This window comes from Hemiscyllium ocellatum, chromosome 1 (genome assembly GCF_020745735.1).
Source record: "Hemiscyllium ocellatum isolate sHemOce1 chromosome 1, sHemOce1.pat.X.cur, whole genome shotgun sequence".
In the NCBI taxonomy this organism is placed as follows: Eukaryota; Metazoa; Chordata; class Chondrichthyes; order Orectolobiformes; family Hemiscylliidae; genus Hemiscyllium; species Hemiscyllium ocellatum.
This window is the reverse complement of record NC_083401.1, coordinates 71979457-72007056: the sequence shown is the minus strand read 5'-3', so window position 1 is coordinate 72007056 and position 27600 is coordinate 71979457. Positions and strand designations below refer to the sequence as shown.

At 40.0% G+C, this 27600-nt stretch overlaps 1 protein-coding gene across 2 annotated transcripts in view; it reads right to left on the bottom strand.

Moving 5' to 3' along the window:
• Positions 1–27600, bottom strand: part of parp8 (poly (ADP-ribose) polymerase family, member 8) — a 370564-nt gene that overhangs the window by 184789 nt on the left and 158175 nt on the right. For both annotated transcript variants that reach the window (XM_060829923.1, XM_060829934.1), the window contains exons 5-7: positions 19907–19977; positions 17209–17286; positions 4205–4299 (exon numbers count right to left, since the gene is read on the bottom strand). In XM_060829923.1, coding sequence (XP_060685906.1) covers positions 4205–4299; positions 17209–17286; positions 19907–19977 — 244 coding nt within the window. The remainder of the gene's footprint in view (positions 1–4204; positions 4300–17208; positions 17287–19906; positions 19978–27600) is intronic.

The following is a 27600-nucleotide window of genomic DNA, read 5'->3' as shown; positions in this document are numbered from 1 at the left end:
GACCAGATTAATTTAGAATATCTGGTCAGCATAGACAAGTTGGACCTAAGTGTCTGTTTCCGTGTTGTACATCTCTATGGTTCTATGACTCTATGCTTGAGGTTAAAAATAATACTCTCAACTTCAAATATTGCTTTTAATAAGTCATGTACCACTAAATTCCTTCATTCTTTTTCAGCATAGGAGTGTCATGATTACAACTGTATTTTCTTTTTATCCCAAATGCACCAACACCTTCTTACTGACATTCAACTGTAACTAGTCATACTTTACAACCCTGCCCCAACTCTACCAAGCTGCCAACAAAAATGATACTGAAGACAGAGAAATGGGCTGACAAGTGGAGAAAACAGCCCCATTCCGCCTCTGAAAATTCACTGAAAGATTGAGTAAAGGCGACAGCAGGCTCTGCCAGTTTCAGGCTCTTCTTCTCTCAACTTTTCTAATCTTCACCTCAAACAGCAAAGGTTTGAAATCTTGGCCAGAAAACAATCTCCACCCACAATCAGATTTTTAGATTATTCAGGTTACTGTCGTCCAAAATATCATCTGTCACTTATAAGCAAGGGAAATTTGATTTCATACAAGCAGGCAATTATCTGTGAACAACTCGACATTAATATTTGAGCATTAGTGTCATTTGATGTATAGATATCACAAAAATCATTCCTTGCATCCATGGTGAAACCTTTTGATTTGTCTGGTACAAATTTTATTTGTGGAATTAGCAACAGACAATATTGGACTTAGAATGGTCAGTGATAATTTTCAGATTTGGGGGAATTCAAATCCCATACCTTTCAATTAGATATATTGTATTCTCTGGTTTTGTATGCAGTTAGGATTTTACAGAAACTAAGTGACAGAAAAGGGTATTATCCATATAAAAATTAACAGTATGAAAAAGTAGAAGAAATGAGCAAGTGTTTTCTTATTTATAGAATGGCATAGCTTTGGGATAAAGGGAAGTACTGGTATGGTGTTGTACATCTATCTGATTAGAAAATTCAATATCTCTCAATTATCCACTGCCTCAAATTTAAGTCCAAGTTCCCTTTCTGGGACCACCTGGGAATTTGTACCATGCAGTCATCACCCTCAGTCTACAGTAGCTAGTACCAATGAATAAGGCATCAGTAATATCAGATCCTGACCCCAGTGGATTATGCAAGGTCAGTGCAGGACTAATTAGACTGTAGAACAGGTATCCATCAGCAATGACACAGACAGGGAGAGGGGTTAACTTGAAACATTAGTTCTCTTCACAGAAGCTGAGTAAGCTGAGCACTTCTAGCCTTGCCTGTTTTAATTTCAGATATCCACCATGGCCAGAATTTTTTTTTCCACATTCTGCAAACACCCTTGTTCAGTAAATGGTGAATAATGCCAGATTTGAGACAATCAAATCAAGGATTATATGTTTATGCACTAATTCTAGCAGTACTGCTGTGATCATAAGACATTTTGTAACCATACAATGAGATGAGCTCTTGAAATAATATCCTGAGAATATCCATATTTTTGCTTCTCAAAGCTATCAACCAATTTCCAGAATATCCACTTGTTTTCACAGCTTCCCAATTCTCCTGGCTTGCGACTCTTTGCAGACAAATTATCATTATAGAAGTTGCAAATATCTGGAAATTCTCCAGAAAAACTTTTTTTTTCCCCAACTGGAGACTAGTTAAAAGCTGAAGGGATGAATTTAAAAAAAAAATTCTTCCATATTATCTGGACATCACTGTCAATGTCAGCATTTGTTGCCATCCTTAAAAGTCAGTGGGTCTGGAATTATCCACAAGATAGATAAAGACAGCAGATTTCCTTCCATTAGTGAAGCAACGAGGCTCTTCATAATCAATGATAGTTTCGTGGTCGCTTTTACTGAGACCAGCTTTAATTCTGAATATCTTCTCATCAATTAATGGCATTTCAGTTAAACCTGGGTCCTCTTATGATGTAACAGTAGTGTTTCTGCTCCTGTACTGGGAAACCCATTTCAAGGCCCACCTTCTCCAGAGGCATGTAATAAAATCTCTGAACAGGTTAATTAGAAAAATAGGTTAACCAACTCCTGTGGCTTGAGTTAAACTCGTCTCCCAAAAACATTCGCAGGATTACGACATCAGTGACATTGCTACTGGGACAACGTCACTCTCCATGTCATGCCGGATAAATGATAAACAAAATAAAATGAAACAAAAAAAGAACTACAGCTGCTGGAATAAAAACTGGAAGTGCTGGAAAAACTCAGCAGGTCTGGCAGCATCTACAGAGAGATAAATAGAGTTAACGCTTCAGTCGCTTAGGATCCCTGGACTCAAAATGTTAACTCTACTTTTCTTTCTGCAGATGCTGCTAAACCTAGTGAGTTTCTCCAGCACTTTCAGTTTTTGTGAAAGTGAAACAAAGCCAGACAAATGATTCAGCTGTCCTATACCTAACCCACTCCTGAAGTCATGCTAATGTAGCAGGATATTGCAAGCATAGTGCAGGTTTGCTCTTCTACTTCAGGAACATGCCCAGGAGTGCAGCCGTTGCAAGATGCAACCACGTTTCAGACCACAATTGACAGCAGTGATCTTTTATTGACCAGAAGCAATGTCTAAACAAGGGTCTGAAAAGACGTATATTCAAGGTAGATGATAAGAACACAAGAATCTTGTGATACTGCAGAAAATAGTAAAATTATTTCTATCAAAACTAAGAATTTTTTAGCAAAAAGGAATTAGTTTTATTTAAATAGGCTTCCTCTATAAATTTCTATGAACACTTACACAGATTTTTTGGTGCTTCTAATTGACACAAATTGCAAATTCTGCATTCCTGATACTTGAACTTTGTATTCTCTGTTGAAGTTACAAAGTATCATAAATACAAGCACCCCTGGGACAAGGTTACAGCAAATAGATCATTTTATATGTTAAATATTTTTAAAAGATTATTATGACCTGTAGGGTTAACAAAATGTTATAATTCAGTTAAGTATTATTCAGTAGCTGTGTAATAACACCTAGGCATGCTAATAAAGATAACTGACATTTATTGCTTCAGAACAACATTAGGGATACCATTGGGGAGTTGTTATCTTCTCCAAAAGGAACAAAAATATTCTATTTTGGAACACAAAGCCCTGAATATTTAAAATTACCCGAGTTTTATATTTATATTTTGCTTTACAGACAATCTATCAATGTAACATTATAAATTGAGTAGTGAATGTAGGGAAAGATTTTTTTTTCTTTATAATCAGTTGGCTTAGTAGCGAACCACATTTAAGAATTGCAATATTTTTAAAAAAGCTAAATATAAGAAATATGGTCTGACTGTAATAAGTTACAGACTTAGAAAGTATCTCTTTGTGAACATATAAACAAAAGACCTGAATTTGGCATTATTCAATGTAGTACTCTATTTCTGGGAATGATCACAGGGTTTCTCAGACCAAATGGCTAGGCATTGTGGACTGGATTACTTGGCACAATGAAGTATGAAGAGGTCGAGCTTTTGGCTGACAGCATTAAACATCATTAATCATTTTAACAAGCAGTTTATAATATCCTTTGGTAACAGCTATAATTGTTTACAGTATGAAAGCTTCCATCATGGCCTCATCTTGCCTGGTGACATAAAAGAATAAGAGCAACGAAAAGAGTAATAGAAAACAGAGTTATCAGCACTGTCTCTACACGCCAGCTCACACTATTTATAACATTCATTTTGACACTGACAAAAGTGATCCTGACACTTCAAAGCAAGTGCTGAATAAATCCAATATTCAGCTGTTTTATTTATCTTTTAATAGTGTGAGATGATAAATTGCAGTTGGCCCATGTAGCAATAAACATGTCAGGTACACTGATATCACCAAATGTCAGCATCCTTCAAGCCTGTTCAAAAAAATTCTTGTAAGACCAGAGCAAAATATTTACTTGCTGTGGCTACTTCTAAAGTAAGTTTCTGAATGAAGTTTCATGATTTGTTTGTTCCCTTTTCTCCCTTTTATTTCCTCAAAGTTGTCAAGAAATTGAAACAAAAAGGAACACAAATATTGGATGGTAAGTAGTTATCCTAGCTTTGCAGTGGCTAATCCACAAATGCCTTTACATTAAAATATCACAATATATTGAGATTATATTTCATCTTATTCTTTGTAATTAAAATGTGATTCATTAATAAGTATACATTGTAATACTATCACTACCTGAGGGATACTGCTCCAGGCCCATAGATCTCTCTCACAGCTGCCAGGTCAGCTTCAAGTTGTGGATGCTTATGAAGTTCTCCATCATAGTTACCCTGAAACCATAAACACAACTGTGTTCACAAATGACTAGATTCCAACATCGTATGACCAGTTGCAACCACGAGGTTAAGTAATGCTCTTCTTTCAAAAGACTAACCAAAATGTGAAAATGTGATTGTACAATTTGACTAATCAGAGGCACACAATCTATGTTTTGGCCAGGATAAAAACATAGTCCTGCCACATATACAATTGACTCAACCCACTAATAATACTTTGGAAAGAAGCCAAAAAGTTAAGAAAAAAGTCAATTTTGGGAGCAAAATAAGAAATTTCTCTTCAATTGTCAAACTGCATTGTGATGCCAAAATCATAATGAATGCCTGTGATATTCTGCCAGTGATACCTGCTAATAAATTACATTCTTATGTCCCAAAGTGTTTTACAGCCAATGAGTGCTTTTGAAGTGTAATTATTGTTGCGATAGAGAAAACAATTGCCAGTTTATAAATAACAAGGTCCCACAAACACCAATGCGGTCATAAACCAGTAATTTGGTTTTAGGTGTACAGGGAGCTGTCTATTAAAACTGTAAACACAGTCTGAACAGCAGAGTTAACATTATGAGTTGCACAATCAGGAAGCCCAGTGCCTGAAATAAACAGGCACTCCGCCTGTCCAAGGGAAGGATCTTTCAATAGTGGCAATGGCTTGTCGGTCTATTGAACCGTTTACATATTATTAATGCCACTTTGGTTGCTCAAAAAATGGCACCCTGGTACTCAAAGCTCTAAGCTAAAGACAAGTATATATCACATGGTCTATGATCTACATATACAGCCCAAGATTGCTTATCTAAAAGTGCAATTAGTCCACATATTGTACTCCTCGTCTATGCAAAGCTTTCACAAAACCTTACAGCTTGTTCTTTGCATATTATGATGATCCGTGCCTCAGGCACAGCCTCACGATACGATGCATAATGGAAAACATTGTCATATTCTCATCTACTGAGGCCAAAATGCTCAATTCATTGTGAAACAATCTAGCTCCATGATGCATAGTCACCTACTGGGTTCAAGCTGTGGATGTGTCTATCACTGCATGTGTTTATTCAACCCTGAAACTTGAGAGGCTCTTCTTTTGCTGGGAAAAGTTGAAAGCTTAAGGTTATACACCTAAATCAGACAAGGCCTCTTCAAGCAAATCTCCTCTAATCAGCCCAAAGACTGCAGTGCACTAGCCTACCTGGGTAATAGGTAGTGCTGTTCCTGAAGACAAGCAGCTCTCACTAACCAATGCCATTTACAGTCTACCTGTCTCCTTGGAATCATTAAATGAGAACCAAATTTTCATGGGGGATTGTTGGCCATTGTAGTTTTCAAAGTATTTTGAGCATGAAAGTTAGAAAAGCCCATTAAAAACGTACATTGCAACCAATGACATCAGGCCTCAAATATTGGTAATGCAAAAGACAGAAGTGGATCAATTTCCTAATATGTTGGCAATGAAGCTATGGTGGAAGGGTTTGGGTGCATGCGGTTGTAAGCATTTGGGAAACTCAGAAGCAAGTGCAACTTGTCTGCCAATGTCATTTTAAGCCAACCACAAAATTATCACAATGAATGTTCTGACAATAAACCCCATGTGAACTGATTTCAATGCCAGTGCTTAAGGGAAGCATATGTGAGGCAGAATAAAATGCAGAAGAGAATATTTGTTCAGAACTGTCAACACATCTTAGCAGCAAATTCATGGGTTGGTACCTGGGGCTAAAAGGGCCATAATGAAGTACCCTTAAAGCATGCAGGGCTGAACATTGCCCTTGTAGCTAACAGTAGAAGCACAGTGTCTACTTGTGGATTCAAGCTGAAAACAATATTATGGTTAAAACAGGACAGCAAGCCTCCTAAAGCCTGTTCCAATTCATCAATGCTCAAACCAATCTACAGAATAGAATCCCTACAGTGCAAAAAGAGGATGTTCAAACTGACCTTCTGAAAAGCAGCCCACCCAGAGCCAGATCCCCCACCCATCCTGTGACCCTACATTTACCATGACTAATTCGTCTCGGCTGCACATCCCTGAACACTGCAGGGCAACTTAGCATGGTCAATACAACTAACCTATGTATCTTTGGACTGTGGGGCAAAACCAGAGTACCCGGTGGAAATCCACACAGAGATCGGAAGAATGTGCAAACACCACAGAGACAGCTACCAAGGCTGGAACTAAACTCCCTGGTGCAGTGAGGCAGCGGTGCTAACCACTGAACCATCGTGCCACCTCAATTACCTTAAAAGTGCAAACATCTGTCTCTGATAAAGGACTTCTTCATCTCTCATCCGACTAACTTGCCAGTCACAGATTACCACAAAACTGAGGCACCCTCTCAACCTGAGACCTGCCTCAGCAGTACCACCTTCTCCCAGATAGGCGTGGCAGCATTCACACCTCATCCATTATCCTTATATGGATGATGCATCTAGATCTGGCCGATTTGGAGTCAATGCTTAAGTAGTATTGTAGATACTGTCTCATTGCCAGCAAGTGCAGACTTTGACCCCCCCCCCCCTCCCCCACCCCTCCATCTGGTCCAGATCATTGTCATCAGGCTCTGGTAACATTGTGCCAGATTCAACCAGGCATAACATTTTCAAGGGTTTTCATGACGAGACTACCATTTTTGGGTGGCACAGTGGCTCAGTGGTTAGCACTGCTGCCTCACCCGGGTTCAATTTCAGCCTCAGATGACTGTCTATGTGGAATTTGCACATGCTCCCAGTGTCTCTGTGGGTTTCCTCTGGGTGCTCTGGTTTCCTCCCGCAATCTAAAGATGTGCTTGCCAGGTGAATTGGCCATGCAAAATTGCCCATAGTGTTAGTTGCATTAGTCAAGGGTAAATATAAGGGAATGGGTCTAGGTAGGCTACTCTTTGGACAGTTGGAGTAGAATTGTTGGGCCAATGGCCTGTTTCCATACTGTAGGGAATCTAATAAAAGCAAAAGTTTCCATTTTACAGATTTTCACTGATTATTCTCTGAAGCTACCTTAATAGCTCGTCTTCTGAATAATTCTAGAATAATTGACCTCAACTTCTAGATTTTTGTGCAATTGTGTGCATGAAAATTAATGCTGGTGAATGGTGGCAGTTTTACCATATACTAATGAAATCATTGCTATGAATTAACACGTTTCCATTAATACTGAAATATCATTGCTTGATATTTCATTACAACCTCAGTAAGTATCTTATTTCAACAGTAACAGAATTTGAGCAGCAATATTAGTTTTGATATCAAGCACAGGCAGAACTCTGATGAACTGATTGTGTGTTGAAGGTATGGATGGATACTGCTTCTAACTCATCAGCACAGTCACTATGTTTAAAACCACACTTAATGCTCACCAGTGTCCAAATAGCGCAACATTATTATTCCAGTTACTGGGAAGGGTTCACTGCATACAGGCATCCTGATTATAGCTGGAACTTCAGGAGTGGCTTTACCCATCTGAAACTTCCTCTCAGGACGATGGGACTTTTAGCTTCAAATGCCTTTGGGACTGTTGCTGCAGGCTTTAATAGGTCCTTTACTTATATAAATTATATAAATTGGTTGCAAATCTCCAGTGGAAAAACATGAGCTCTCAGAGCTGATAAAGTTCCATTCTTCATCTTTCTGTTAGTGTTGCAGCACCAATTGTTGGGATACAGCTTAATATTTTGATAAAAGTGCACTGAACATTTACAGAAATGTAAACATATTCTTCATCCATCGGTAATAATTGTGTCAGATGACATCAGCCAGTTAATTGATTCAAACCTCAATATGTCTGTCAGTATTAAAAACAGAAAGTGCTGGAGAAACCTAGCAGGACTGGCAGCATTTGTGTTGCGAGAAACAGAGTTAATGTATTACATTTTTTCCAGAACTATAATGTCTGGCTGTCCTTTTCAATAAATCTCTCTTTACAGCAGTATTACTATATCATAATACCTAAATATTCTTGAGCACATAATTTCACATTTTTAATTAATTCTTTCCAGTCTATTACTTACACCCAAACATATGGTTCATGCTTATCTCAGTTCCATTCTGTCTCTACTGCTTGCCAATTCACACCAGTTCCCTGTTTAATCTCTCACACGTCAACTGCCAGCCACCTCTTCACACATACAGACACAAGGTTTTTTCATTACAGCAGTACCATCAGTTGCTCTAAAGAACCTTCTCGAATGTAAGACCGCCACAGGGATGGCATTAAAGGTCCAAACTGTTAACTCAGGAGTTGCATTCTCTCCACTCCTTGTCGAATGTGTTTAGCTCTTTGACTAAAAGCACCAATGATTCCTCTACTCCATGGTGTCTTGCGTTTTCTTCAATTGCTCATCGGAGCCTGGCATTTTAAGTTTCAAGTTCATGTTTCTTTCAATTAACTCACTCTAATCTCTTAGAAAATGATCAATCTAAACTAGTTGCTTTCCCTTAATGATATTTACTGTTCCACCATCCTGAAAACTTTTAAATTGCTCTTGTACTCTCTCCAACTGACCCACTCCATCCTTCTCCAGAACCACATTTGACAACTTTTTGGGCTTCTCAAGTTTCAAGTTTGAGCACCATAGAACAGACACTAATTCACAGTCTCAATTTTTCTCTTCTTTAAATCTCTACTTATTCCTATGATGAGGAATTCCTTCTCTTTGGACAATACTCTCTTTGTTATTCCAACTCCAGTTCCTCTGAGAAAGTACCATCTATTGACTGGATGGTTCACAGCTACTTAAATGGGTGATAACTGCTCCAGCTGTTAACTATTTATCTTGATCTCTGCTTTACCACCATTGATTCTTTCAATTTTCATAACACTTTTTTAACATCACTTTTCATTGTCACATCAACCAAACATAAGCAATATACAATGACTCATGTTAACTTGATAGAAGACACATCTGAAAATGGAGCTTTTAAAATTGAAATTAAAGGTTAACTGGAAACTTTATTAAAGATCTAATGTCCAATATTAGTCTCAAGTGGGAAGGAAACAGAATGAAGAATATGTTTACACTTCTGTAAATATTAATTGCAGTTTTATCGAAATATGATGTCCCAAATTAAACAAAGGTGCATTTCAGTGTAATTCTGCTGTTTATTTTGTTAATATAATTTCTAACATATTTACAGTGAAATATTTCACTTTAATGATGTTTTTCATTTGCATGCAATCAGATAATTGAGTATGATGCACCCTGTGGTATTAAGCAACTTGTAATCTCAGTGTCAGACCCTGTGAGTGCACACTTGGGGGTAACTGAGAATGTCTCAGCTTTGCAAGGCGCTGGATAAAATTTGCATCACTGTGTCAGTTCCTCTACGTCAAGCTACATGCTGGGTAAAGGAAAATGATTAACACAAGTCCGAAACACATACAAAACTACAGAACAATAGGAGTAGAGAGGACAGTCATCTCACCTAGTGGTGATTCTTGATGATAGCAATTCAAAAGTAACCTCATTTCACTCCCCTTTTCATACAGTGTCTAATTTAATAATTCCAATGAGAAGGCACTGCATGCGTGTGAGGAAATATCTTTGAACCTCTCTTATTATCTCAGTGGAATCATTAAATTAGCATTCCATGTTTGCAGACAACCTAACTGAAGGAAGTAGCTGGGGATGACAGAGTGTGTAGAACGCTCAAAGTGGGAGAGTCAGTTGGCAGTGCTAAAAGAAGGGATGTAATTTAGATTGGTATTCTACTCAAAGCTGAAGGGAATAATCTCAAGACCAGCTGGGAATTTGCGTTGCAGACGTTTCGTCCCCTGTCTAGGTGACATCCTCAGTGCTTGAGAGCCTCCTGTGAAGCGCTTCTGTGATCTTTCCTCCGGCATTTATAGTGATTTGTATCTGCCACTTCCGGTTGTCAGTTCCAGCTGTCCGCTGCAGTAGCCGGTATATTGGGTCCAGGTCGATGTGCTTATTGATTGAATCTGTGGATGAGTGACATGCCTCTAGGAATTCCCTGGCTGTTCTCTGTTTCACTTGTCCTATAACAGTAGTGTTGTCCCAGTCAAACTCATGTTGCTTGTCATCTGAGTGTGTGGCTACTAAGGATAGCTGGTCATGTCATTTCGTGGCTAGTTGATGTTCATGGATGCGGATCGTTAGCTGTCTTCCTGTTTGTCCTATGTAGTGTTTCGTGCAGTCCTTGCATGGGATTTTGTACACTACGTTGGTTCAGTTGTGAGTAGATCGCTAATGAATCCTAATGAAAGGGGTCTGGCATTGAGGATGATTAATAAGACAGTGGGGAGGTTGAGTTTCCATAAAGATTGGTAATCCAAGATGGAGGACGGGAACATTTTTTGGTGGTAACAGGCTACTCCTTTTTAGAGGTATTTTAGGTGCTGGAGGTGACTTCCTCAAATTCCAGGAGCAGCAATTACTGTTTTATAAACTGTTGCATTGTTTTGGAACTTTGAAACTAGAAGTCAAAACTACAGCACTTCTAAAAGGGAGACAGACAGACAAAGGCAATAAGCACATGGTCTATAAGGGAGACAGAGAGAGAGAGAGAGAGAAAACCCACACTGCCAAATGACACAGCAGTGAATCTGTGCAGTTACAGCCTTTGCTGTTTAAACTCATGTATGGCCAGACATCGGAGTGTGTCAGTGGAAAACTTAACAAACAGCGGAATTCACAACTGACCTTGGAGAAACCTGTTTGGGAGAAGTCACAGCACAGAGACAAGTAAGTAAATATTTTTAAGGAAAGCCTTGCTGTAAATCTACAATAGTGAGTAGAGTGGGTTCTTTCTTGATTATATATTTTTATTGGGATCTGTCTCTTTATTAAATTTTAAAAATGTAAGCCTTAAGTATTAAGTTAGCCTGGAGCAGTGTTTGTAGAGCAATAAGACAGTGCTATTTTCTAGGTCTGTAGATTGGAAGGAGCTAAATGTGATATGCTCTTCTTGTTGGATGTGGGAGCTTCAGGAGAGTTTAAGGATAAATGAGGATTATATCTGCAATAAATGTTGTTGGTTGTGAATTCCATCATATTGAATGGATTGGTTGGAGCAACAGTTAGAGGCAATGACCTGAGGGTGTGATGGATGGCAGTTATAAGAAGGGACAAAAACCGCAGATACAGTCAGGTAGATGGGTTAACTCCAAGAAATGGAAGAGAGGTAGGTGGGTAGTACATGAGTCTTTAGTGGTTATCCCTATTTTCAACAGGTAAGCTGTTTCGGAAAATGTAGGGGGTGATGGACTTTCAGGGGAATGTAATATGAACAGCCAAGTTTCTGGTATCAAGACTGGCTCTCATGTAATGAGGGATACATTGGGTTCCAAGCAATCGATTGTGTTAGGGAACTCTCTAGTCAGGGGCACAGGCAGATGCTTCTGTGGCCAGCAGTGAAAAATCAGAATGGTGTGTTGCCTCTCTAGTGCCAGGATGTCTCAGAGAGGATGCAGAATGTCCTCAAAGGGGAGGGACCAGTAAGAGGTCATTGTATGCATTAGTACCAACGACACAGGAAGGGAAAGGATGAGATTCTGAAGTGAGAATATAGGAAGTGAGGCAGGAATTTAAAAAGGATGTCCTCGAGAGTAGTAATATCTGGATTATTTCCGGTGCTATGAGCTAGTGAGGATAGGAATAGGATGATAGAGCAGATGAAGGCATGGCTGAGGAGCTGGTGTATGGGAGAAGGATTCACATTTTTGAATCATTGAAATCTCTTTGGGGCAGAAGTGACCTGAACAAGAAGGATGGAATGCACCTAAATTGGAAGGGGACTAATATACTGGCAGGTAGATTTGCTAGAGCAGCTCAGGAGGATTTAAATTAGTATGGAGGGGGGTGGGACCCAGGGAGATACTGAGGAAAGAGATCAATCTGAGATGGGTATAGTTGAGAAAAGAAGCGAGTCAAACAGTCAGTGCAGGTAAAAACAAAGCAGAGAACAAGGTAGGACTGATAAATGAAACTGCATTTAGAGTCATAGAGATGTATAGCACGGAAAGAGATGCTTCAGTCCAACCTGTCCATGCCAACCTAGTATCTCAACCCAATCTAGTCCCACCTGCCAGCACTTGGCCCATATCCCTCCAAACTCTTCCTATTCATATACCCATCCAAATGCCTCTTAAATGTTGCAATTGTACTAGCCTCCACCACTTCCTCTAGCAGATCATTCCATACACGTACCACCCTCTGCGTAAAAAGGTTACCCCTTAGGTCTCTTCTATACCTTTCCCCTCTCACCCTAAACCTATGCCCTCTAGTTCTGGACTCCCTGACTCCAGGGAAAAGACTTTGTCTATTTATCCTATTCATACCCCTCATGCATTTGTAAACCTCTATAACGTCATCCCTCAGCTCTGGCACTCCAGGGAAAATAACCCCAGCCTATTCAATCTCTCCCTATAGCTCAAAACCTCCAACCCTGGCAACATCCCTAGAAATCTTTTCTGAACCCTTTCAAGTTTCACAACATCTTCCCGATAGGAAGGAGACCAGAACTGAACAAAGAACAAAGAAAATTTACAGCCCAAGAATAGGCCCTTTGGCCCTCCAAGTGTGAGCCAATCCAAATCTACTGTCTAAACCTGTCGCCCAATTTCTAATCATCTGTATCCCTCTGCTGCCCACCTGCATCTGTCCAGGCGATTCTTAAATGAATCTACTACCTCTGCTGGCAATGCATTCCAGACACCTACCACCCTCTGTGTAAAGTACTTGCCGCGTGTATCCCCCTTAAACTTTTCACCTCTCAACTTGAAAGCGTGACCTCTCGTTATTGGATCCTTCACCCTGGGAGAAAGCTTATTGCTATCTATCCTGTCTATACCCTTCATGATTTTGAAAACCTCAATCAAGTCCCCCCTCAATCTCCTTTTTCCTAATGAAAACAAACCTAACCTACTCAACCTCTCTTCATAGCTAACATCTTCCATACCAGGCAACATCCTCGTAAACCTTCTCTGCACCCTCTCCAAAGCGTCCAGATCCTTTTGGTAATATGGCAACCAGAATTGTACACAGTATTCTAAATGTGGCTGAACCAATGTTTTGTACAATTTTAACATAACCTGCCCGATCTTATACTCAATACCCCGTGCAATGAAGGCAAGCATACCATATGCCTTCTTGACCACTCTATCCACCTGTGCAGCTACCTTCAGGATACAATGGACCTGCACTCCCAGTTCTCTCTGCCCATCAACTTTTCCCAAGTTCACTTGCGCTCACTGTATAATTCGCTCTAGAACTAGACTTGCCGAAATGCATCACCTCACATTTGGCTGGATTGAACTCCATCTGCCACTTCTCCGCCCAACTCTCCCATCTATCTACATTCTCCTGTATTCTTTGACAGTCCCTTATGCTTTCTGCTATTCCACCAATCTTCGTGTCATCTGCAAACTTGCTGATCATACCAACAATGCCCTCTTCCAGATCGTTTATGTATATCACAAACAACAGTGGCCCCAGCACTGATCCCTGAATATTGCATGCAATATTCCAACAGTGGCCTAACCAATGTCCTGTACAGCCATAACATGACCTCCCAACTCCTGTACTCAATACTCTGACCAATAAAGAAGGCATACCAAATGATTTCTTCACTATCCTATCTCCCTGCGACTCCACTTTCAAGAGGTATGAACCTGCACTCCAAGGTCTCTTTGTTCAGCAACCTTCCCTAGGACCTTACCATTAAGTGTATAACTCCTGCTAAGATTTTCTTTCCCAAAATGCAGCACCTCACATTTATCTAAATTAAGCTCCATGTGCCACTTCTCAGCCCATTGGCCCATTTGATCAACTTCCTTTCGCTGTCCACTTCACCTCCAATTTTGGTGTCATCCGCAAACTTACTAACTATACCTCTTTTATGCTCACATTCAAATGATTTATATAAATGATGAAAAGTAGTGGACTCAGCAACAACCCATGCGGCACTCCACTGGTCACAGGCCTCCAGTCTGAAAAACAACCCTTCACCACCACCCTCTGTCTTCTACCTTTGAGCCAGCTCTGTATCCAAATGGCTAGTTCACCCTGTATTCCATGAGATCTAACCGTGCTAACCAGTCTCCCATGGGGAACCTTGTCGAATGCCTTACTGAAGTCCACCACACTGCGCTCATCAATCCTCTTTGTTACTTCTTCAAAAAACTCAATCAAGTTTGTGAGACATGATTTCCCACACACAAAACCACGTTGACTATTCCTAATTAGTCCTTGACTTTCCAAATACATGAACATCCTGTACCTCAGGATTCCCTCCAACAACTTGCCCACCACCGACATCAGGCTCACTGATCTATAGTTCCATAGCTTGTCCTTACCATCTTTCTTAAACAGTGGCACCACGTTTGCCAACCTCCAGTCTTCCGGCACCTCATATGTGACTATTGATGATACAAATATCTCAGTAAGAGGCCCAGCAATCACTTCCCTAGCTTCCCACAGAGTTCTAGGGTACACCTGACTAAGTCCTGGGGATTTATCCACTTTTATGCATTTCAAGACATATGCATTTGATGAAGTTTTGGTGAGTTGCTGCAATGCATCTTGTAGATAACATACAATGGCAGCAGTGTATATCAGTAGTGGAGGGTGAATTGTTTGAATTGTTGGATGGGGTGCCAATCAAGCTTTGTCCTGGATAGTCTCAAATTTCTTGAATATGTTTGGGGATGCACTGAACCAGGCAATTGGAGAATATCCCATTATATTCATGACTGGTAACTTTTAGATGATGGATAGATTTTAGGGAGCCAGGAGGTGAATTACCCGCCTCAGAATTCCCAGCATCTGACTTGCACTTGTTGCCACCTTATTCACATTATTGAGGAAGGCAATGATCTATGGTATTATCACTGGACTGTTAACCCTGAGAGCCAGGTAATGTTCTGAGGACCATGTTTTGAACCTCGTCATAGCAGAAGGTGGAATTTGAATTCAATAAAAATCTGGAATTATAAGTCTAATGATGACCATGAATCCATTGTCGATCATCGGAAAACCCCATCTGGTTCACTAGTGTCCTTTGGAGAAGCAAACTGCCATCTTTACCTGGTGTTTACATGTGACTCCAAGTCCACAGCCATATGATTGACTTTAATTGTCCTCCGGACAATAAATGCTGGCGAAATCAATTACACTCTCATCCCATGAATAAAAATGATTGGATCATCCTATTGAGCTTCTAGTCAATGGTAGCTTTTAGGATGGTTGATAATGAGGAATTCAGTGATGGTAATACCATTGACTTTCAAGGGGAGATGGTTAGGTTATCTCTCTAGTTAGAGAGAGTCATTCCTTGGCACGTGCACATCAGTAGCTGCTTAACAGGTGAACTGTGAATGTTGGTCAGTTTTGCTGTATATGGACTCTATTTGCTTCAGTAACCGAGGAGTCAAAAATGCTATGGAACATTGTGCAATCATCAGTGAATATCTCCACTTCAAATCTTATGATAGAAACAGCTGAAGATGATTGGCCTTAGCACACTATCCTTAGGAGCTAATGTAATGATGTCCTGAGACTGAGCTTATTAATCAAGACATAGCAATAGAGACAACTTGCCAACCAATTAGCACTCTCCTCTGATACAGTGTGAATTTGTATTAATGTGAATTGTCGTGATGAGTGCTAGACTAAAACTTTGACAAAACATATCATTTTTCAGCAATAGTGAGTATCTATTTATTCATTCAGACTAAACAGAAGTTTAATTTTGAATTTATCACTGTCCTTTTCAAATTCATGGCAATTCATTTTAAAAGTGATTATTTTACCATTACATGTTGTATAGGATGACTGATTATTTCTATATTTTTGTGTAACATTTCATAAATCATCATCTCGATATTTTATTCAACACCATTAATATTTTAGTATTTAACCAAGTCAAATTTGGTAAACCATCATTTCAATTTTGCAGTTGTTTTTAATTGTAGGTCATTTTTTTTATTATTGAATCATGTTAGAACATTTTAAATAAATTATTAGATTTGAGATTAGATTTGAGACAATGTTGTAAATGAAGTAAACAATGTTAGATTCAGATACAGTATTTTGTAGATGGATGACAACTCCAACAGAGCATCATGACTGATCCTATCCTTGGACTTAATATAAGCACGTCATGTAATAACTGACAATGTTACTTGAATCATTCACCATTACCTGCCTAATGTTCAAAGAGACAGTGACTTGCCTTTTTGAAAGCAGTCAGCGTATGTCTTTGCTTTAAGGTCGCACATTTAAATATAAAATACCAAAACCACCGAAAGATTCATATTTTCCTTTATGTCCTCTGCCTGAAGACAGGTGATTGGCAATTATTTGTGTAACTTTGTATTTTGTTTGCATTTTTACTATGGGTAGGGCAAGGAGGCACACCCTGAACCTATCTCAAAGGTACAGGAATTGAACTCTGTGCTGTTGATGTTAAGCCATTCCTGATGAAGGGGTCTTCCCCGAAATGTCAACTCTCCTGTTGCTTGGATGCTGCCTGACCTGCTGTGCTTTTACAGCACCACGCTCTCAACTCTGATCTCCAGCATCTGCAGTTCTCATTTTCCCCGCTGTTGGTGTTGATCTGATCTACTCACTAACCACATAGACAGCTTAGCAAACAGGCCGCTTGAGAGTAAACCAAACAAGTGAAATATATTAAGCTGGGTTCTGTCAATCATTGGCTGGAATCTACTTTCAGTTCTCCATTTTGGTTCTTACTCATTATGACTGTAAGACATTAAACTGTTTTTTTTTGCTTTCTTGTGTTTATAAGCTAGTCTTTAAGAAAATACCAGCTCCAATTCCTGTGCATCAGATAAGACGTAAGAATTTCCACACATTTAGTGTGCACACCACTTCTTTCATAAATCCCTGGATATCCCACTAGTGAGCAATGAATAACAGGAAGCCTGTTTACCTGACCCACATAATAAAATTCTTCTGAATCATTGTCTCCTTCTGAATCCTCTTCTATTGTGCAGCTGTGTCTGGACTCCTATGCACAATCAGAACAAAAGAAGCAGTCAATATCACACACAAAAATTGGAAGAATCAGTTACTTGTTCTGAAGATGTTCAATTCAGACAAAGTAACAAAAATAAAAAAAAATTAAATTGCACAGATGTTTGGCAGAAAGCCTGAAATGAGCCCATAGCTTGACACTTTCGGCTGATATTCAAAGGCTATTACTCTCTCACACAGGAGTTTCACTGTGAGAACTAATCCACCTCGCAGGAGAAGCACATTTTTTGAGGTGAGAAATAACAGAAGCAGAGGAACTGAATTTGCAGCTGTCACCAAGATGGGTTAAATCCACTCAGACCTCCTAGATTGAAAGAGAACAGCACAAAGGTAGAAGGAAAAACTAAATAAAAAGATAAGATTGTCGACAAGCAATGACAAGCACTTAAAGAAAGAATTTGCAATGAATATATATTACTCTAAGGGTCAGATTCATTGAAGAGAATTATCCAAGCAAAGCTAACTAGAGGAATGAAAGAGAATCGACATTTCGCGCATTAGCCCTTCTTCAGGAAATCACTCTGAGAAGGGCCTGAAGAAGGACTTATGCCCGAAATGTCAATTCTCTTGCTCCTCGGATGCTGCCTAGCCTGCTGTGTTTTTCCAGCACCACATTTTTCAACTCTGGTACTCCAGCATCTGCAGTCCTCACTTTCTCTTAGAGGAATGAAAGGTAATGTTCAATCAAAGGAAGAGCCTTATAATGTTGCCTTATAGTGAAGGATAGCAACCTTGTGTTTAGGAGTCACAATAATCATAGCTTCTGACTTGCTCTTGTAGTGGTTGTGTTTTTGTGGTGAGTCCCATTACGTTTCAGGTCAATGGTAATCCCCAGGATGTTGCTGATGGAGAGTACAGTGATGGTAACCTCATTGAATGTCAAGGGGCAGTGGTTAGATTGTCTTTTATTGAACATGGTAATTTTCTGGCATTCATTGTGATGTGAGTATTACTTGCCCCTGTCAGCCCAAACCTGGATATTGACAAAAAAAACTGCAGATGCTGGAAACCAAACCAAGAAAGCAGGAGTCTAGAAAGACACAGCAAGCCAGGCAGCATTTAAACATGGACTACTACAGTATCAGAGGAATCATGAATGGATCTAAATACTGTGCAATCATTGGCAAACACCCTCACTTCTACCTTATGATAGAAGGAAGATCATTATTGAAACAGCCGAAGATGATTGTGCCTATGATACTACTCTGAAGAACTACTGCAGAGATGTTCTGAATCTGAGACGATTGACCTCCATCAATTGCAATTATCCTCCTGTGTGGCAGGTATAACTCCAACCAGTGGAGAGCTTGCCCCGATACCAACTGATTCCAGTTTTAAGAGGGCTCCTTGATTCATACTCAATGTGGCCTTGACGTTAAGGGCTATTACACTCACCACACCTCTGGAATTCAGTTGTTTGAACTGTCCATGTTTTAACCAAGGCTGTAATGAGGTCAGGAGCTGAGTGGCCCTGCCAGAACCCAAACTGGGCATTACTGAGCAGGTTATTGCTGAGCAGCTGCTGCTTGATAGCACTGCTGATGACGCCTTCCATCATTTTACTGATGATGAAAGATTTATTCATTAGTTGAAAAGTTTAAGAATATAAAAGATAAAAGATATAACTGAAATAGAACACTGATCCCTAGGACACTATCCCTGCAGAGATGGCCTGGGACTTAGATGACTCAGCTCCAACAACAGCTATCTTCTTTTGTGACAGATATGACTCCAACAGTGGACAGTTATCCCCCTGATTCCCAATGACTCTGTTTTAGCTGAGGTGACTTGATGCAGTAGCAGGCGAAGCACTGGAATCTATTACGAAGAATATAGTAAAACAAAGGTACAATTTAACCTGGTGAGCATATTTTAATGATTGTGCCTGACATGAATTATACGTTATGAATAGTTTCCTGCTGCTTGGATTCAGGATCCAAAATGCACCTTTAAACTGCTGCCAGAGTATTTCCCAACTTATATTCCATTTTCAGGAACAGATATTTCAACTTCCATACAATGAAGTTCCCCTCCAACCTTGCTTCTTCACATTCTTCTGTATTTTGCTTGATAACTCTTGGATTCACATAGGAATATAACATTCAATTATTGGCAAGGTTAAATCAGATGGAGCTGCAAATGTGTTGCTGGTCAAAGCACAGCAGGTCAGGCAGCATCTCAGGAATAGAGAATTCGACGTTTCGAGCATAAGCCCTTCATCAGGAATGAAGGGCTTATGCTCGAAACGTCGAATTCTCTATTCCTGAGATGCTGCCTGACCTGCTGTGCTTTGACCAGCAACACATTTGCAGCTGTGATCTCCAGCATCTGCAGACCTCATTTTTTACTTAAATCAGATGGAGGCACTAACACCACAATTATAGGAAATTTCTGTCTGGCCTGGTTAAATATATTTAGTTTGTTGTTTAACAAGAGTGAATGGTACAGAGCAGAAAGTACATGTGCAACACAAAGTAACATTATATGACTTGCATACAACAGCTCTGTGTAGAAGACAAATCCATGTTCCACTCCACTTAACTTTCAGACAAGCTGAATGAAGCATTTGGTTAAGGCATATGAATGGCACATACCTGACACCTTTCATTGTGCAGTTTTGTTCTGACCGACAGGCAACTTGTGGCATCATTATTGATCCGTAATTCTGAAAAATAACAGAGGAAGTTACAATCTCCAGCTCATGATGGAAGCAAAACACATCAGTAGTACTTCTACTCTGCAGCACTTTTTTTTCAGAAAACGTTATCTTTGCAGAGAAAAAAAAGAGAATTTTATGCATTAAAAATGATTTTTTTTGTAAACCTTTTAAATACTTGATAAATAAACTCTAGGCGTCTTTGTTCTTGTGATACATGTTATTTACTTTTGTTAAAATATGTCAAGTATTAAAACTGAGCCTATTTTGTACCTGTGTTGAAAGGATTTTTGTTATTCTTTCTGCGGAACGGGTGGTTAATAGACATCAAAGTGCCAAGGTGACAGATTGAAGGCCATGTGCTCATATTTTCAGAGGAATTCCACAGCAGCATCTGTGTTTTAATATGCTAAGACAGTATACCATTGTTTATTGGTGAATTAGCTCATGGCATTATATGGCTAGCTTGTAGTTTAAAATAATATGAAATTATAGAGTCATAGAGATGTACAGTATGGAAACAGACCCTTTGGTTCAACTCATCCATGCTGACCAGATATCCTAACCTAACCATTCCTGTTTGCTAGCACTTGGCCCATATCCCTTCCAAACCTTTCTATCCAGATGCCTTTTAATGTTGCAATTGTGCCAGCCTCCACCACATCCTCTGGCAGCTCACTCCATGCATGCACCACCTTCTGTGTGAAAAAGTTGCCCCTTAGGTCCCTTTTAAACCTTTTCCCCTCTCACCCTCAAGATATGCCCTCTAGTTCTGGGTTCCTCTGCTCCAGGGAAAGACCTTGTCTAATTACTATATCCATGACTCTCATGATTTTATAAACCTCTATAAGGTCAACCCTCAGTCTCCCATGCTTCAGGGAAAACAGCCACAGCCACAGCACAGGTTCAATTCCTGTTCCAGCTGAGATACACCTGGAAAATTTCTTCTTGTCCTGACCTGCCATATCAACACTGACAATTACTGTCAAGTTCAGCATATAAGCTGAACACATACCTCTTCATACAGATTCGAAAGTCAACATATATGTAAAACAAAGTGATCACTATCCCTTACTGGAAACGCCGACAGCTTGAGCATGTCAGAAGAAAGTACTCTGTAAGAAATCCTAATTTATGTATTTTGTCAGAACAGGAAACTTCATAGAAGCATACAAGACACCGAAGTATAGATAACTTATACTGTTTCAACTGAAGAAAGTCTGAAAATTGAAAAGTAAAATTTGTCCATTGCACCTGTTTCCACAATTATAATGAACATTTATTATTCAGTGTACTGTCTTGTCCAAACTATGCAGACAATGTAATTATCATCAAATTACGGTACAACAGAAGATGTCACCCTTTAAGTTTTCACACGACAAGTAGTGAGACATGCACTGGCTTAATATAAAGCCTGATAGAAAACTAATACTGATTGACATAAAGTTGATAAACATACATCTGGAGCCAAAAGCTCTCTGTTGAGATCTGCTGTTATGTCGCTATTATAACAAAATGTTTTAAAAGCAGAAACTACAACAAGGAGAAAACAACTTCTTCCACACTTTACTTTAAAGCATCCCCCTTGTCAAGCGCACCATTGCTGTGGTCAGAATGTTTTGCAGACAATATTGGTTAAAAATAGTTTTAGTTTATTGCCCTCAAATCAATACCATTGGCTGTTAACCAAGTTTGTAGACATACATAACAAGGAGGCAAAAGTGAGGACTGCAGTTGCTGGAAACCAGAGTTTAGATTAGAGTCGTGCTGGAAAAGCACAGCAGGTCAGGCAGCAGCTGAGGAGCAGGAAAATCGACATTTTGGGCAAAAGCCCTTCATCTCTTACATAACAATGAGTTAAATGCATGCAGGTCCTTTCACTTTCTCTTTTTTTCTTTCCTTACTCTTAAGCTCAGAAGTTATATTTGAACTGCAATGCCAGGAAATACATTGATGCACTGCCTGCCAGTTACACCCCAGCACAATCATTCTTTTCATAGTAAAAGCAAACTCCAGCTGGGCGTATAACACACGGCAAATTTGAAACCTCATCATGAAAATTAAAATTAATTTTGAGGAAATGAATAAAATATCTTTAGTGTTTGGCAGCAATTGTGAAGCTCACCTTCCAGAGGCGAGAAATCAGGGCATTACACCAGACTTTGAGTGAATTTTTAAAATATTCATTCTTGGGGCCTGAGCATCGCTGACTGGCCAGCATTTATTGCCCATTCTTAGTTGCTCCACTATTTGCTCCACTATTTGACAGGATCATGGCCAATCATATTATGGCCTCACATCTATTTTTATTTCTTTCTTCTCTATCATTAGACTCCCTTGTAAATTCAGAGTCTATTTATTTCAGCCTTTACAATATTCAATACAACGGAATCCCACTATTTAAGAAAGGAGAGAAAGAGAAAGCAGGGAACTATAAATGTGTTCGCCTCATGTCAGTAATACTGAAAATACTGAAATCTATCACAATGATCTGCTTGGACAAAAGCCAACAAATCATATACCTTCTGAATTGTTTGTTGCAGCTGCAAGTTAACTTTCAGTGACTTAAGAAAAAAGACACTTGTCTCTCTTTGGACATTAGCACTCTCCAATCTCTCACCATGTTTTGTAAATCTCAATTCCTTCTACCAAAATGGATAACCTCACATTGGATCCACATAATATGCCATCTGCCACATTTTGTTCCTGTACACAGGCTGTTCAAATTCCTTTGAAGCCTCTTTGAATTTGTTTGCAACTTCTATTCCTACCTAAGTTTTGCTTCATCCACAAACTTTGGGATATTACATTTAGTCCTGTCTCCAAATCATTTGCATGGATCATGAACAGCTGGGGTCCATGCCTTGATGGTTGTGGTACTCTGCTAGTCACAGTCTGGCAACCTGAGAATGATCCACTTATTCCTATTCTCTAGCTTCTTTCCAGTAACCATCTTCAATCCCTGATAAGGTGTTACTTTGTAGCTCATGTGTTCGAACTGTGATACTGACTTCAAACTCCTTCTGAAAAACCATCGATTCCCCCACTCCACCTTCACTCCCCTGTGAATGGCATCTTCAAAAAACTGTCTTAAAATTTTGGCTAGATGGTACCTGATGTATTGCATGCAGTTCTGGTTCCCTGACCAAAGAAAGATACTTGTGTGTGCAGCATAGCTTAGAGTCATAGAGCCATACAGATGTACACAGCATAGAAACAGACCCTTCGGTCCAACCTGTCCATGCCAATCAGACATCCCATCCCAATCTAGTCCCACCTGCCAGCACCTGGCCCATATCCCTCCAAACCCTTCCTATTCATATACCCATCCAAATGCCTTTTAAATGTTGCAATTGTACCAGCCTCCACCACGTTCTCTGGCAGCTCATTCCATAAACGTACCACCCTTTGCATGAAAAAGTTGCCTCTTAGGTCTCTTTTATATCTTTCCCCTCTCACCCTAAACCTATGCCCTCTAGTTCTGGACTCCCCGACCCCAGGGAAAAGACTTTGCCTATTTATCCTATCCATGCCCCTCATAATTTTGTTAATCTCTATAAGGTCACCCCTCAGCCTCCGATGCTCCAGGGAAAACAGCCCCAGCCTATTCAACCTCTCCCTATAGCTCAAATCCTCCAACCCTGGCAACATCCTTGTAAATCTTTTCTGAACCCTTTTAAGTTTCACAACATCTTTCTGATAGGAAGGAGACCAGAATTGCACACAATATTCCAACAGTGGCCTAACCAATGTTCTGTACAGCCACAAAATAACCTCCCAATTCCTGTACTCAATACTCTGACCAATAAAGGAAAGCATACCAATCACCTCCTCCACTATCCTATCTACATGCTACTCCACTTTCAAGGAGCTATGAACTTGCACTCCAAGATCTCTTTGTTTAGCAACACTCCCAGGACCTTACCATTAAGTGTATAAGTTCTGCTAAAATTTGCTTTCCCAAAATGCAGCACCTCACTTTTATCTGAATTAAACTCCATCTGCCACTTCTCAGCCCATTGGCCCATCTGCTCAAAGATCTTGTTGTAATCTGAGGTAGCTTCCTTCGCTGTCCACTACACCTCCAATTTTGGCGTCATCTGCAAACATACTAACTATACCTCTTATGCTCACATCCAAATCATTTATGTAAATGACAAAAAGTAGAGGACCCAGCACCGATCCTTGTGGCACTCCGTTGGTCACAAGCCTCTAGTCTGAAAAAACAACCCTCCACTACCAACCTCTGTCTTCTACCTTCGAACCAGTTCTGTATCCAAATGGCTAGTTCTCCCTGTATTCCATGAGATTTAACCTTGCTAATCAGTCTCCCATGGGGTACCTTGTCGAACGCCTTACTGAAGTCCATATAGATCACATCTACTCCTCTGTCCTCATCAATCTACTTTGTTATTTCTTCAAAAAACTCAATCAAGTTTGTGAGACACGATTTCCCACGCAGAAAACCATGTTGACTATCCCTAATCAGTCCTTGCTTTTCCAAAAAACATGTACATCCTGTCTCTCAGGATTCCCTCCAACAACTTGCCCACCACTGAGGTCAGGCTCACTGGTTTATAGTTCCCTGGCTTGTCTCTCAGACTAGGGGGAGGCATGAGTCAGCACGGAAGGAAGAGAATCTACAATATAAGCAAACAGCGGAGGCATGTTCCAGAGAACCGGGGTTGGCCTTTCAAATAGCCTACTGCTACACTCAGCCTTCCCTCCTTACAGTTTTCTTTTGGACACAATGTACTCAACATTAATCCTATACTTGGCCCCCTATCCTCACTGCTGGCAATGAAATTTGACTGTGATGGGGCATTTTCCCCAAAGGCAGGTCAGCCTGGTCTATCTGCCTTGATATCAAAAATCCAGATGTCAGTTAAGATTTGTTGGAGATGTTCAAAACCATGACAGATTTGGACAGAATGAATAGGGAAAAACGCTATCTTTGGCAGAAGGATTGAAACAGACAAGGCTCTAACTGTCGATTTTGGCAAAACTAGTACTGCATAGCAAGTGGTTAGGATCTGGGAGACATTCCCTGACGATTGGCTGGAGGTAGATTCAATCAAGTTTTTCAAAATAAATTGGGTCTTCATTAAAAAAAGATACTTGATCAGAACTTCCTGAGAAAGTGGTGGGTGTGGGTACAATTACAATGTTTAAAAGTCATTTGGATGGATACATAAATAGAAAAGGTTTGGAGGGATATGGACCAGGAGCAAGCAGGTTGGATAGTTTAGTTTGGGATTACGTTTGGCAAGCCCGGTTGGACTGAAGAGTCTGTTTCCATGCTGTATTACTGTATGATGAAAAAGTGGGGGTATGAAACATGAATTATTTTTACAGAGAGTCAGCATAAACATAAGATTTTCCTATGTTAAACGTGGTGGCTCAGTGGTTAGCATTGCTGCCTCACAGCACCAGGGTCTCAGGTTCAATTCCAACCTTGGGCAACTGTCTGTGTGGAGTTTGGACATTCTCCCCATGTCTGCGTGGATTTCCTCTAGGTACTCCAGTTTCCTCCCACAGTCTAAAGATAGGCAGGTCAGGTGAATTGGCCATGTTAAATTGCCCATAGTGTTCGGTGCATTAGTCAGAGGGAAGGACTGGGTGGGTTGATCTTCGTAGAGTCAGTGTGAACTTGTTGGGCCGAAGGGCCTGTTTTCACACTGTAGGTAATCTAATCTAATGGGCCAAATAGCCTCTTGCACTGTCACGATTCTCTGATTCTCTGTTTAATGGGACTCTGTCAATAATTGAGTTCTTAATGAATTTATTGCATTGAGGAGGTTTGATAGTGCCACACAGGAGGGTTTAAACTAGTGTGGCAGGGGTATGGGAATCAGAGCAGCTAGTCAATAAATACAGAGATTGAGACCAAGGCTGATATGGCGAAGAAGAAGAGCAGTCAGGAAGACGTTAGTGAGTTCAGTGGAACTGGAGGTTCGGACTATATTTGCTTCATTGAAGAACTATAAAGGTAGACAGATGAACGTAGAGCTAGGATTAATGCATGTAATTATGAGGTTTTGCTATCACAGAGACATGGTGTAAGAGGGGCAGGGTTGGCAGCTTAACATTTCAGTTTATCAATAGTTTAGGCGAGACAGAGGAAGAAGCAAAAGTCAGGAACTGACAGGGAAATTATCAGCTTTGTCAAAGAAAAGGAAGCATACCTAAGGTCTAGACAAAAAAACAGACAAAGTCCTTGAAGAGTAAATAAAAAGTAAGAAGGAGCTCTAACGGGGAGTTAGGAAATGTCATTAGCCAGCAGGGTTAAGGAGAATCCCAAGGCATTTTGTACATATAGTAGGAGCAAGAGGGTAGCCAGGGAAAGCATAAGCTCACTCAAGGATAAAGGAGAGAGCTTATGAGTGGCACCAGAGGAAATGGATGAGATCCTTGCTGAGTACGTTGGTGTTCATTAAAGAAAGGGACATGAGGGACGTTCAGGTTAGAAAAAGGTGTTTGAATGCTCTTGGGCAGATCAACATAATGAAGGAGGAAGTGTTGGATGCCTTAAAGTCCCGAAGGCCAAATGGGGTCTATCTCAGGGTACTGTGGAGGCAAGGGAGGAAATAGCTAGGGCTTTAACAGATATCTTTCCATGTTCTTTGGTTTCAGGTGAGGTTTTAAAAGACCTATGGCCAATGTTGTTCCTTTGTTTAAGAAGAGAAACAGAGATAATCCAGATAATAACAGGCCGGTGAGCCTGACATCAGTGATGGGGAAGTTGTTGGAGAAGATACTGAGGGACATGATTTATTAACATTTGGAAGTGAATAGACTTGTTAGTGATAGGCAGCATGAATCTGTGCCAGGAAGGTCATGTCTCACCAAACTGATTGTTTTTTTGACTAGGTGCAGTAATTATTAATGAGGAAAGGGCAGTCAATGTTGTCTTCATGGACTTTAGTAAAGCATTTGATAAGGTACCTCATGGCAGGTTGGTACAAAAGGTAGAGTCTCATAGGATTTAGGGTGTGTTGCCTAGATGGATACAGAACAGGCTTGGTCATACAGAATAGCAGTATCAGGGTGTTTTTTGGAATGGAGATCAGTGACTAGTGGTGTTCCGTAGGGATTACTGTGGGATCTATTTTATTTGTAATATATAGATATAAATGATCTGGAGGAAATGTAGGTGGTCTGATTGGTAAGTTTGTGGATTACACCAAAACTAGAGAGTGCAGATAGTGAAGATAAAATTGGTGATGAAATTTCACATCTGTGGAGGATGTGAAATCTAACTACAAATCAAATGGCAGAAGCATTGCCTTTCCAATCTATGGTCTCATCAGTTGTTATTGACAACTGGCAACAAAGACTGAACAGTAACAGTTCAATGGAAATCGTCTGAGTAATAGATATGTGAAAATGTTCTAGAGGCCTTTGAATACAGCAGGATACTTATTAATCCTGTGCTGTCAAAGCTGCATCTGTGTAGGTAGTCTATTTGTACTGCAAGTTATTATCAACAGCTTGCTGTTAAAATAACAATTGTGCTGAAGTTTCAGTTTTTGATTATTTATTGCTTGTTCCTGTTGTCATGTCTGAATGAGCAAGCGGGTGCCTTTAACTGCTCAGCCAGAAACACTTTGACCTCATATTCCCACGGATGGC